Below are 13,027 nucleotides of genomic sequence, written 5' to 3'. Positions count from 1 at the left end.
AGACCAGCTTCAATAGTATCAGTAGCTACAGTCCTCCTCTCAGATTACTTTTTACTGCCTGCCTAATTTTGAGCTTTAATAACTAACATGCACTTTGTTTATCAGTTACAAATGTTCTGAATTTTGATGAAACAAGCTAAACAACACATATTGGTTTATCATCAGTACTAAAGACCCAACTAACAATTTATTTAATGTTGCGGCCTGTGACTTTGCAAACAAATAGTTCTTAGAAATAAGAATAATCTTGAAATTGATGGCTCTGGTTCCGAACACTGAATGTGAGATGTTAGCACTGGGATCGTGAGATAGCTCTTGTCATCCCTGTAAAAATCCATCCTACAAGGTGCTGAGCCTTTTGGCATCAAAAGTACAACCAAGTATAGCACCGTTAAGTCCCCTCGGATGGCACTCCTATTAAATAGCCGGTCCCATATTAAGTGCTTTATTGCACTGAGGTCGGTCTGGCAGTATTAAAATTAAACATATGTTTAAAGCCTTTCCAGAATCAGACCCTTAGTACCTTGCAGGAATGAGCAGTAATACATGAAATAGTTCTTTTTAAAGTAATTCTGTTTAGCTGTACAACAAAAAAAGTCAAAATAGTCTCTAGCTTGTGTTATTTATCCTCTAATTACTTGAGGACAGAGTACCTCTCCTCTGTTTTTAAAGCACTGCATAAATTAATGATGTTCTAACAATAACAGCAGCAGCAATTCTGGGCATTTACCAGAGAGGAAGCAACCATTAGCCTTGAGAATGAAATTTCACTGCAGTCCACAAAATATTGTGTTAGGAAATACTATGGCTGCCAACTTTTGCAATTTTGTTGAAAGTCGTCTAAAATGTGAGGGTTGGGGGGTTTGGGGGTTTTTTTATTTATTTTTTTTTTATTTTTTTTTATTTTTTCCACAAAGCCTGAGCTCTGGCATCATGTGAAAACATGAAAATGTGAGATTCTCAGTTTTAATTTTAGAAGACAAGTAAGTTACTCAGCATTGTGGTTGCAAAGACAAATTGAAAACATGAACCCGAGGGCCAGAGAATAGTTAGTAAGAGCCTGAGATGCATTGCTTTTAAAAATCTTACACTTTGTAAAGCAATTTCATGACGCTCAGGGTCTGACTCAGGGTGTTTCTATGCTTGAGGTTAACCATATTCAGTACCCCAATAAATCCTCTATACCCTTTTTGAGGGCTTCTCACCTTGGTTTGTACCAGAGGGTGACATCACATCTTAATTGTCAGAGAGGATGCTAAAGTTAAATATTGGCTCATTTCTTGTTTTTAAAATGGAACCCGTTGTTTGCACTGATGTAACTCTGTTCATTTTGACAATGAGGTGGACAGCAGAAACTGGAAATATTTCCTCAAGGGAAATACACTTTCCATAGTAACTGAACTTTGGCATCTAGCTCCTTGCCTCCTCAGAGCAGAGGCTGAGGTGTAGCTCTAGGCTCTCCCACGCTACGGAATAAGCTCTCTGGCAGAAGGTGGCTTCCCGTGTGCCCTAAGGAGAGGGTATGGGCTGGCTGCTCAGGTCCCCCAGGTGCCCGAGGAAGGGGACCATTAGCTCCTCCATCTGTCCAGGACACCGTCACCTAGCCAGGTGATTGGGAGCATTTCCATTTGGTGAATATGTGAAGCTTTCTGCAGAGTTTCCCTTTATTCTTTAAGTTGATGGTACATGGGAATAAGCACAGGGTAATGAGTCAAGCAAAACCCCTTCTAAACCTGGCTTATCTTTGACCAAGGAAAAAAAATTCTACCACTGAGAAATCCCTGGCGCTATAAGGCTGACGATGATCCAGCTTGATGAAATGAAGACTTTCACTGAGCCAACTACTAGGACTTGCTCCTACTCTCTTGTCTTGTAGCCTGGTACCCCATGCAGCTGTATGACCTGCGCACCCCAACCCATAGTCTCATCTATGGGGCAGAAACGATTTTGTTCCCTTGCCTTTCTGAATTGCTTTTAAGGTCCACAGGTATTTCGCTGGATACTAACAATGATGAAAATACTTAAAATTCCTAATTGAAAAATATCCTTTATCTTCCGCTTTGCACCCTTTTCCTACTGTGCCCTTATCTACTTTTCTAAATATTGCATACAATGTTTTTGGTAAATAGAAAGGATATTAGAGTAGACAAATAATGTTTACCCACCAGCTCAAGAAAGGTGTTTCTGGCACCGATTCACAACTTACAAAAATTACTTATACTGAAAGGGACAAGGAGTGTCTTTTTGTGTGCAGGGTGCTGTACAAACAATGAGGTCCTGGTCTCTGACTGGCTTTCTGTGGCATTACCACAAAACAATACTAATTCTTAAATACCTGCCTGGCTTTAAGCACTTAAGTAAATAATTGTATTGATTGTTGTAGCACTATTCACATGCATAAAACTAAGCATATATTCAAATATGTTGTGAAATCAGGGGTCAAGTGAATTTTGCACGCAAGGCATTTTTAGATGATTAGTATATATGAACTTACTTGTTAAGACCAGCTTCAGAAGGAGCTAATGTGGCAATCAGTTTTTTGGGCAGGGCAGCAGGGGAAAGGAAAAGATTTTTTTTCAAGACAGATCTAAAGGCTTTCTTGTACTTCAGAGACTCCTCACCAGAACCACGATTACGGGCGAGAAAGGCAGCAAGGAAGTCCCCCAAACCAGCAATCTCTCCAAGTTTAATGTGAGAGCGGTGTAAACTCAGAACTGCAGATAATCTATGGGGAAATCAGGGGGTTAGTGCTGAGAACTGATGGGGAATAACAACTGAAAGAGCTTTGGTTTTTCTAGGCCGGCGGGAGGTAGCTCATGCTAGGAAGCCTGCCAGCTCCGAACTGATGCTGGGAGCTTTGTCTCCTTTGGATTGTAGGAACACACTTTGCAGTCGAACTGATCTGAGAGATTTTGATAGTAAAAACAGCTGTCTCGTTGCAATGATGTTTTTGTTCCATTGTCAAAATTTTGAGTTAAATCCATGAGTGGGCTGCAGCTTGTTCAAACCCTGAACTCAACACCCTTTGTGCTCCTTTGGCTTTTCCACTGCGGTTCATGGGATATCTCCTTCCTGAGGAAAGGGCTAGGTGTAATAAAAGCCGTCGGGGTGAGGACTCGCAGGTCTCCTCCGATGCCTCCCCAGTGCTGGAGAGACAGAACTGGGGAGCTGCAGCCTGCCTCAGCCTGGTGAGAAGGGGGGAATAAAGAGGAAGAGCGGGTGTGCGGAAACAAAACGCCCCAATGCTGCTGTGGCCGGGCTGCATCCCCAGCGAGCAGGTATGCCGGTGGGAAGGGGCAGCTGCGTGGTACCTGCGCCGTGTGTGGGGACGAGGCCGGCACGGGCGAGGCGAAGCTGCGCGCGCGGTGTACAGTGCAAGGGGACGCGTGGAGGGTGCATGCGGGGGGAGGCCCCAGCCCCATCTCCCAGCATAAGCCCTCCGCAGGTGCCTGTCACCCGTCTCTCGGGTGTGCGGAGAAGGATGTAGCTGACAGAGGCGCCCATCACATCAGGCAGGAGCAGAAGTGCCCCTGAAGGCGCGCGTGCCAGAGACAGCCTCTGATTTTGTGCTGACATGGGAGATGGGGCAGCAGCTCTGTATGGCCACAAATCCATTCCGGTTCCCTTGAGGAGATCAGAGGTAGAAGCCAGATCACTCAGGGGGCTTTCACCCTCTGGGGAGCCAGAAGCTGCGTGATGCTCTGTGTTTGTGAGCGCAGAAAGGTGGCTCGTGCGAGTGCAGCTATTTCTGCAGGTCTGCGGGACCTACCGCTCTGTGGCACAGCGTGCGTAAGAAAAACAGACGTCCACAAAAGCCATTAAGTCGGTATTTAAAAATTGTCACTAGAGATCAGTAACACAAGGACTGTAGTGAGAATGATTATTTTCACGGAAGCGGAAGGTGGTACTGAAGCGTCCCAAGTTTCGCACCACGAAGCTCTTTCAAAAACTTGCAGCTAAATGTACGCCGAGAGCACCGACAACGGTAAAACCCTAGCTCCGAAAGCAGAAAAGCGCGTTGGGAGAGTACCTGCTGTCCGTGAAAATACCGGCCGGCTTTTGTTCGGCACCGCGGGGGAAGCGGCCGGGACAGCTCTCCCCCCCTCCCCAGGCAAAGCAGCGGCGGAGGGTGGCAGGGGGCAGGTCTGTGACAAAGCGGAGGGGCTGCCACGGCGGCCCCGCGCTCCGGCCGGGCCCCGCGGCGTGCGGGAGCCGCGGGAGGCTCCTCCTCCGCCGCGGGCAGCCCAGCCGTGCGGGCGCCGGGACACGCCGCGGCCCCACGCCTGCGGTAGGTGCGTTAGGGGCCGGCGGTCCCGGTGACAGGCTGCCGTGGGTTGGCGGAGGAAGGGGAGGGGGGGAGCGGAGGGGCCGGGTGTTCCGGCCTCGCTACCGGGGAAAGCAACAGGTCAGATGAAGCGATTAAAAATCCCCGCGCCGTCCTTCGCGCTGCGTGTGCCGGCGGGGCGCACCGCACCGCTCCGCTCCGCACCCCGCGGGCTCCGGCGGGAGGCGAGGCGCGGCGGGGAGGAGAGCGGGAGGGAAGGAGGAGGTGGGTGGTTGGGGGGGTGGGCGCGCCTCGGGCGCAGCGCGGGGTGCGGAGCCGCCGCCCCGCTCCGCTCCCTTCCGCGGGCATGCGCGCCTGCCTCGCACATGCTCACTGCGCTCGCAGCGGGCGCGCACACTCCGCAGCGCTGCGACTCCGCGCTGCACCTCTGGTGAGTATGGGCGGGGGGGGGGCGGTCCGGCCGCGGAGGGGGGCTTCTCTCCGCGCCGGCGGAGGGCGGGGGGCCTGGCGGTGCCGGCGGCTCAGCCCGAAGTGTGAAACCGCCTCCGCGTGTTGCGCGCCGGGCGGTGCGCGGAGCGGAGCGGGGCGCTCGCCCCGAAACCCGTCGGGGGAGCGCGGTGAGCCGCCCTCCGCGGGTGCGGAGCGGCTCTGGGCGCGGCGCGGAGCCTTCCGCGGCGGGAAGCGCGGCAGCGCCTTGGGGTCCTGCCTGCGGAGTTGCGACCGAGACTTCGCCGAGGTAGTGAGTCGATGCGCAGCGTAGCGCTGGATTTTACCGTAAAACCAGCTTCGTTTAGTAATTATTAAGAACTGAAGCGTGAGTTTAAATAAAATGTCTTAAAGCTCTTTTTTTTTTTTTTTTTTGCGGTTGCTCGTACGAGGAAAACTTGTACTGTGGTTTGTGCAGTTTAAGTAAACTTTTTTGAGTGTTAAATTATGCTTGAGCCCAGCGAATGGCCTCTAAAGGAAATTATTCATGGGGTGCAACTACTGTTTTTCAGACATCTCAAATAATGATATATTCTGTTGTATAAAGTTGTAATTGTTAAAATACGTATGGTTAACCAATAAACAGCTGGTTGGTCTACATCAAGTTTATTAACAGAAATTTTGTTCAGTGTAGTATCACATTCACACATCCCTTAACGCTGTTAAAGGCGATGGCAGGAATGGTTTATTGTTTAATCTTTCTCGTGGACCTTACTAATTTACTGAGAATTTCTTACCGCTGTAAAGCCATCCATAGAAGGGTTTCCCACACACACGCATTGAGAAAGCATGTCTAAATTCTTTCTGCCTGTCTACATCTGTGTGTATTAGGGCGGTCTGGTCCCCAAAAGATGGCATATATTTAAACTAGTTGTTCTATGTCTAAACTAATGTTTCTTAGATCATTTCATACGTTTAGTGTTGCATTGTTTTGTGTTACTTGTTGCTACATTTAGGATAACTTTTTTCTCCTCATCTTTTCTGACACGAATAAACCATTTATTTTCTTAAACAAAGCTGAATTTTTATTTCTACTTTGAAATTTAAGGTATCATGTGGCCTCAGATGTTGCACATGCAAGTAGGAAAGACTTGCAGTACAAATGCCTTAAAAATAATCAGTGCTCACAGCTTTGGAAACATTCCAGAAACTCTTTAAGCATGTTTTGAAAATTCGTTTGAAATGGCACAGCAGCTGATAACTTGATTTAATTATTCAAACTTACATCTATTTAAAAAAAAAATCTTAATGTGTGGTGCAAAATTAAATTGTGAAGTTATTTAGTCAAATTGTCCACGCTGTCCTCGTGCCTCTTGTACTCCCCCACCAACAGGTCAAAACATTTGGCTAAATAACAAGCAGTGTAATCTTTTGGAGTTAGGCTCATCGATTTGTTTTGCTTTGCTTTGTTTAGCTTGCTCCCCTCAGCTCATTTTCTTTTTAAAATACTATATAGTGGCTTGATTCCCATGACTCACTAATCTTATCACCATTATTTGGTTCAAATGTTTGAAATGGGCTCCTGTTTCAAATATCGCACAACCTTGGCAGTCTTAAATTTCATTAGAAAAGCTTCATTAGGGAGAAATAAAAATGTTGCTGATAATTCCCCCTCCAACACTAAGTCCCATGTTCAACTACATGATGTGTGCAGATACGCCCTGATTATACAAAGGAATTAAACTCAGGTATTCATACGAAGAACTTGATCTCAGAATATCACTTAAAGAATCTTGTGCGTTGCTGTGGTGTTGTGCTTAGCTGGTTGATATGCTAGATTTTTCTCAAAATGTAATAATTTAACTATTAATCCTCCAAAAATTAGTTGCATGTTTAACTTCAAGCCTGTAAGGCATCGTACTGAAGTCGGTGCGGCTGTATTTGTATGTCAGTGTGTATATGTACACGCTGCTGACAAAGAAAACAATTAAAGAAGTTAGTAATTTTCTGCTGTCTTCCCAACTGTTATTTATGATGTGTAGTAGTAAAACAGCTATTTCAAAATCAGCTATAATTCTCTTCAGTAAGATTTGTTTCTTCTGTGCCAAACTGTGCAGTAACCAGATGGTTTTAAGGTGTCTTCAACTGGAGAACAAGCAGGAACAGTGCTGAAGACTAATTATTCTTTGCAGTAAATTCCTTCTGCAATAAATTCACAGGTTGTTAGACTTAATCTGTGGAAATGATTGTTAAGATTACTTGTGCAGTGAAAAATGCTTTTAAAATTTTGTGAAAACTAGCAGAAGTTCTTAGAATGCTAAGAAAATATTTTTGAATTAATTTTGCCAGGCTGGGGTAACTTTTATTAAGGACGAACTGTTAAATGAAGTTGCAAATTCAAGTCCTTTTCATAAGCCATGGAACGCTGCAGTTTTAATATGAAGATTTTAAATATATCCCATAATTGGAGGGGTCAATTGGTAGATCAAGTAGGGAAATCTTGTACTGCCGTTTCCAATGTATAGTTACCGTATGTATGTGCATTATTCACAGCAATAGCAATATAAACTTGATTAGTACATGGCGTAGTCTCCTGGATTAACAGTCAGGTTCTTTTCATTAAATTTCACATTGTACTACATGGGACAGAAAAACAGTTTTACCAAGAAAGAACAAAAAATATGTTCAGAGCTATAAACAATGGCATACACGAAAGTAAAGCCATTCAGGTTTTGGATGCATCCTCCTTTTCAGTAGCTTAATTTAGTAAAATGTACAAGATTTTTTTTTTTTACTGTGTATCTACTAAAAAAAAAAAAAAGGTGTAACTACTCAAACCTCTTGGCATAATATTCTCTTTGATATGAACAGGTAGAACTCGGCAAATCTCTTTCCCTCCCTTTTCTACTGAAAAGCCAGAAAGACCATCCTGGTTGGGACTGTTTGTTAAGAGGTCTCATCAGAACACAATTGTTCATGGCAGTCTAATTCTTAAAACAATACTTCATCTTTATTTGCAGATCTTAACTCAAGTAATGATGTTTAACAAATACCTTGTTTTAATCAGGTGAAGATAAGCCCCTCAATTAGGATGCAAATAATTGCTCATCTCAGGTCATTTGGGGCCTGGAGGTGCTGCTGTTTGCAGGTAGATTTGGTGCTACCAGAGTATTGAAGCAGGAGGGACAAGAAAGCGGGAATAAGGATTTAGGAATTTGCAGTCATCTTGCAAAATATTTTTTGATCACGGCATACAGAACCCAATCCAGTTCCTTTCTTCGGCAAGCTGTTCAGTTGCTCTCGATTTACAGCTGCAAGAGGTGTGAGGGGAGAATTGGATCCAAAATAGTGGTCACTGCATAGATGGTTCCAGTGAGTGTGTCATACAGTGAATATTTAATTAAAAATAGTCAAACCTCTCATCACTCAGTCATTCTACTTGGGCTTTAATTATGTATTTGAATTATTTCACAGGTGTGTAAAACAAGAGGAGAAAGATTACATGGGCGTAATCCTTCCCATTTAAAATTATTTGTCTGCAGCTGCTTAAGTCCTAGCATTAGGAGTCACATATAAACATGTTTATTTAACATCAGTGTTATCTGTTAGATTGTACATGGTTCATTAACATGGAGAGAATACTTTTTTGTTTAATAGTGTGTGGGAGCTGCCAGAGGTCAGAAGAGGTTGTTTGTCTGAAGTCGAGATGGCATCTTGGCTTTGCTCTTACTCTGTTTGTCACCTCTGCTGTGTCCGGGAAATACTTCATTAGTGCCGTGCTAAGGTATTTTCCCTTGTGTTTATGTACAGAGGCTCTGTGGAAAGCCAGAAGTCTGCTGCAGGGTTGCGGTAAGGTTTATGGGGAATTTTAAGGAAGGTTTGTTGTAATTTGTGGAGGATTGTTTTAGTTGGGGTTTGATTAGAAAAAGCAGCTTGGAAAGGGAGGAGCAGCAGCGGAGAGGGGAGCCCGCGATGTTGTGGTGCCCACAAAGTGCGTGGCTGTAAATCACGGTATTTTACAGAACTGGGGAGATGGGGGTCCGATGGCTTGGGAAGTTCAGCGCGTTTTGTGTGCCAGTGAATAATGTTTTGTTGGTCTGGCTGGGCCACAGTCAGACTCGAAACAGCTGTATCTGGTGGTGATGCTGAGCTGAGACTCGAGAGGAGAGTGGCACCTCTGTCTGCAGGGGACAGAGCAGGAATGGGCCCTTCTGTCTGGACAAAGCTTGCAGGGTGCTGTCCGCTCTTTCTCCTGTTCACTAGAAACGTGCTTGGATATATGAAACTCGATCAGGGACACTGGAAATACCTTGTATAGAAGTAACCACAGCCTCAAGTTTGAAAAGGTTACTTAAAATATTTTAATATGATTTATGTATACAAGCTAATAGCCATGCACTGCACACAGTGTTGAGGGAGAGATGTGCACACACACACGTATATGCAATTTCATTTTTTATTTGAGCTTCTTGAAAATGCTTCTGAACGTTTCTGACAAGTTGGTGAATTTCTCCAGCCTGATTTGGATGGTGGGGACTGTTTGGGCTTTTTTTGCCTTGGAGGGAGAAGATAATTTAAATTTTCGTTAGAAAAAAAATAGAAAATTGACTTCTATGATTTTTATTGAGCAAAGACCCCTGGTAGATAGTAACCAAAAGGCATTGAATAAAATGAGCATTATTGTAGACATCAAAGTGTCTGTGGAAGATGCAATGTGAATGAAGCATACCGCAAATGTGCAGTTTTTTGAAAGCGTAACAGTAAAAATAGAAGGGATTTAAAAAAAATAAACTGAACTTCTGTGTTGATTATAAGTTGTAACTGAAGTACACTGAGGGCCTGGATATTGTTTTTAAAAAGCCAGCAAAACATCTATTTCTAAAAAATAGTAGGTTCTCTCAGAAGGGTAGAGAGAGAACAAAAATAAGTGTTATGTTGCGGGGGGGGGGGAATGTCTGGTGTAGGGTTTTTTTCTTTGAGTTATTTTCAACAAGTACTTACTCTGTTCTGTATTTTTAAGAAATTATGTGGACAGCAATTTTGTTTCTTTACCAAGGCAGTGAAAACACCAAGAATCCTTTTTATAATTTGGAAAGAATGTCAAAAGAATGAAGTAGTTAAACCTAAGTGTATTAGATCATACGCCTTAAATGCATAAATAAGCATAACTGCAATCACAGAAACCAATGTTAAAACCACCAGGAAAACTCGCCCACAAACCCTAATGACTTAAAGGGAATGACCTCAGCCATTGTGAAATTTGTGCCTATTTGTTGACTGACATTTTTTTGTAGAAGCGGAGTGTGTGTTTCGTTGGGGTGTGGGATTTTGTTGTTTGAAAGACTGCTGGGGTTTTTTTGTTGTTTCTGCCAGGTTTGAATACAAAGAGTGAAAATGGGATTGAGGCCGGGAGAGCCTGGATATGATTTGGGCCTTACCAATTTGAAAAGCAGGTGAAGGGTTTGTTATTGATGGACAGACACTGGTAGAAATTGATTGAAGTTTGTTTTTCAGATGTTAGAAACTTCCTTGATGATAGCCCATTTCTAACATATTCCCAGCTGGTTTCCTCTTAAGGAAATGAAGGTTTAAAGTATTTGGTTACAAACCTGAGATTTCTTCACGTCCGTGTCTTTGCGTGAGTGCTGCATGAAATGCCGGTGTCATTCATCTCCCCTCTGCTTTTTGGAGAGGAAATTGATGCACCGTAGAACCTGAACTTGCCTTTGCTGGAACACCACTTAATAATTCAGGGAAATGGAAGTCTTGAATTATTTCAACAATAATAGACTTCTTTGGGAATGTTTTTAAATAAACCAGTGCTACAGACTGCAAGCCTGGCCAGAGCCAAGTCACTTTGCACACAGGGCTTCTCTCTGCTGCCTGTTCCTGGCAGTGGGCTCCTACTTTTCTTGGCTGCAGTAATTAAAGAAGGTCCAGATTTAATTGCCCCTTCTTAGATGTGGAGAAAGGTTTAAGAAGATTGGTAATTTTATAGTGTTTGGTGCCTAACTCTAGGCATTCAGTCTTGTGGTGCAGAAATTCTCACTTGCCAACTCTGCTTTTGAGAAGGAAAACAGCCCAGCTAAATAAATAAATAAAAATCCTAAATAAAAAGAACGATTTAATGCTAGTCAGCCCAGATAGTAACTAGTTAACCGACAGAGAGTTGACGCTTCTCTCCAGGCTGGAAAGGGCAGACTTCACAGGCAAACTCAACTGGAGTAGGAAAGCCTGGTACTTCCAAACAAAGACAAGGGGACATGGGGAAAATTTCTTAAACTCAGCAAATGCCTTAAAAACTGGAAATACCTCTAAGATTACTCAGGCACCCACAAGAAACAGTGAGGGGAAAGTAGGGCAGGCATCTGAATATTTTTTTGTTTTTTTAAATAGGTTGAGTAAGCAAAGCAATCTGGGGGCCCCAGTTATTTACAACTTAGTCTGCGCACCATGCAGAGAGGCTCATCAGCTGTCTTAAAGGCAAGTTTTGCATCTATTGCGAATTGTGTCTTTTGATGACACATTTGATTCAGCTTTTTGCTCTGTAATTGTTCTACAGCTACTTTGAAATAACTTTGATCAGTTTTGAGTATAGATCTGTATCACCAGTTTTGATTCCCCTTGCGACCGCTCCTCTGTGCTAAATTACCATCTTTAGAGTTTAATTGTAACTATCTGACAATTCTTTGATTGCATATCAAGTCAACATGTATTTACAAAATACTTTACTTTCAGTAACTGTTGACAATGTGTACTTCAGTTTTGTAAACTATGCAAATTTATTATTTTTTCCCATTTCTGTGGCTGAAACAGCTCAAAATCTTGTTTAGAATTGAGCAATACTTTTTATTTGAACAAGAGAGATTGTTTTTCCACACTTTAACAAACTAAAAAGCATAATTTTTGTGAAACCTGACACTTTTGTAAGTAAAACATTTGAATGTTATATTGGCTGTGTCTAAATTTTCCCTTTTTTTAATAGGCATGTTTTTTGCTAGCTTATGCTTGGTAAGTGCTATGTTGATCTACTCCACTGAGATACAGAGTTAGGAGTAAGTCAGCCTTAATGCTTGTAGCAAAATAGATACATTTTGTCCTCCCTTGTGTTTAACTATGGGTAAATGTATTAGATCCAGTCCTGCTGCCACTGCAGCTCCCAATCGTTTCACTCAAATAAGGGTTGGCCCCTTATTGAGAGGGAGCAGTTTTAAATCTTCTGTGCTTGTTGCACAAGTGTGTTTAAAAAAAAAAAAAAAAAAAAAAAATTGCATCGTAACTGCTGTCCGTGCAAGTCCAATTGACTTCTTCAGTGCCTGAGCCTTGCAATACGGGAGCAGGATTCGCCATCTTTCTGTGCTATCCACGCTCATAGGCCTTATTTGCAACTCGGCAAAGGTTTTCAGCAGCACTTAGCAAAAGCTAAGAAATCCGAGTCGGGTGAGAAGCCAGTACAGGTCCCCGAGAGGGAGGCACCACAGCCCCTGCGGTAACAGTGGTTGTAGCCTCCTGCACCGAAAGACCTTTGCAGTGATATGACTTGGTACTTGGTATAACGTCTCCCCTGACCTAATACTCTTTAAGTGTGTTGGCGGAGTTAGGTGCATAGCAGGAAAATAAGGCAGGCACCAATTTTCTTTTTATTTCTTGAAATAAAATCATCAAGATCCTAATTCTATGAAGCCTTGGTAGCCTGTTGTGTAAATACCTACCTTAGAGGAATCTTGTTTTTAATAAAATTCAATTGTCTCTGAATAAGAAGCAAGCTCAGGTCTCTGACCTAAAATATGTAATCATTCAGCAATGCTGTAAATGTATGTAACCCTGTACGAGGCAATGTAAGATATCTTCTGTATGAAAATTTTGACAGACCTTTGCTGTCTCTCCTTAAAATGACTTTGCCCTCTTCAGTACCTCTGCACCTGAAAATTTTAAGTTGTGGTTTCGAAGAAAGCATATTCTGCCTATTACATATGATTTAATTTTGTTTGTTTGGCAACCATCTTTCCTGTTCACTGCAGCAGATGAATATAATTTGGGGAAGACACATGGATGGGGAGGGGGACTAGAGAAACAAACTGAGTCTTCTGTAAAATATTTGAGATCCAGCAAAACTTCTGGGCCAGATTAGTTTTGAAACACCACTTATGCCCCCCTGCAAAGTAGTAGGAGGGGGTGGAGACAAATGCTTGATTTGGAATTGAAAGTAATAAAGGATGCTGCTGCTAGAAGTCAGATGCATTGATATTGGGAGCCTGGCTCTTTCTTTCTTAAAGCCCAGTGCTTCTCTTTCCCCAGTCCCCCCTGCCACAAATC

At 43.2% G+C, this 13,027-nt stretch overlaps 1 protein-coding gene across 9 annotated transcripts in view; it reads left to right on the top strand.

Moving 5' to 3' along the window:
- Positions 1 to 3,064: 3,064 nt before the first annotated feature.
- Positions 3,065 to 13,027, top strand: part of EYA2 (EYA transcriptional coactivator and phosphatase 2) — a 104,914-nt gene continuing 94,951 nt past the window's right edge. For 2 of the 9 annotated variants that reach the window (XM_069806086.1, XM_069806076.1), the window contains exon 1: positions 4,577 to 4,715. In XM_069806086.1, coding sequence (XP_069662187.1) covers positions 4,651 to 4,715 — 65 coding nt within the window. In that variant the 5' untranslated portion in view covers positions 4,577 to 4,650. Of the gene's footprint in view, positions 3,279 to 3,799; positions 3,986 to 4,196; positions 4,293 to 4,383; positions 4,406 to 4,576; positions 4,716 to 4,873; positions 5,022 to 13,027 lie in introns of those variants that run through there. The other 7 variants (XM_069806113.1, XM_069806122.1, XM_069806148.1 and 4 more) reach the window with 7 other exon arrangements.

Source organism: Haliaeetus albicilla, chromosome 2, assembly GCF_947461875.1.
Source record: "Haliaeetus albicilla chromosome 2, bHalAlb1.1, whole genome shotgun sequence".
Classification (NCBI taxonomy): Eukaryota; Metazoa; Chordata; class Aves; order Accipitriformes; family Accipitridae; genus Haliaeetus; species Haliaeetus albicilla.
Note: the sequence above shows the minus strand (reverse complement) of the source record. Positions and strands in the feature narration are given on the sequence as shown.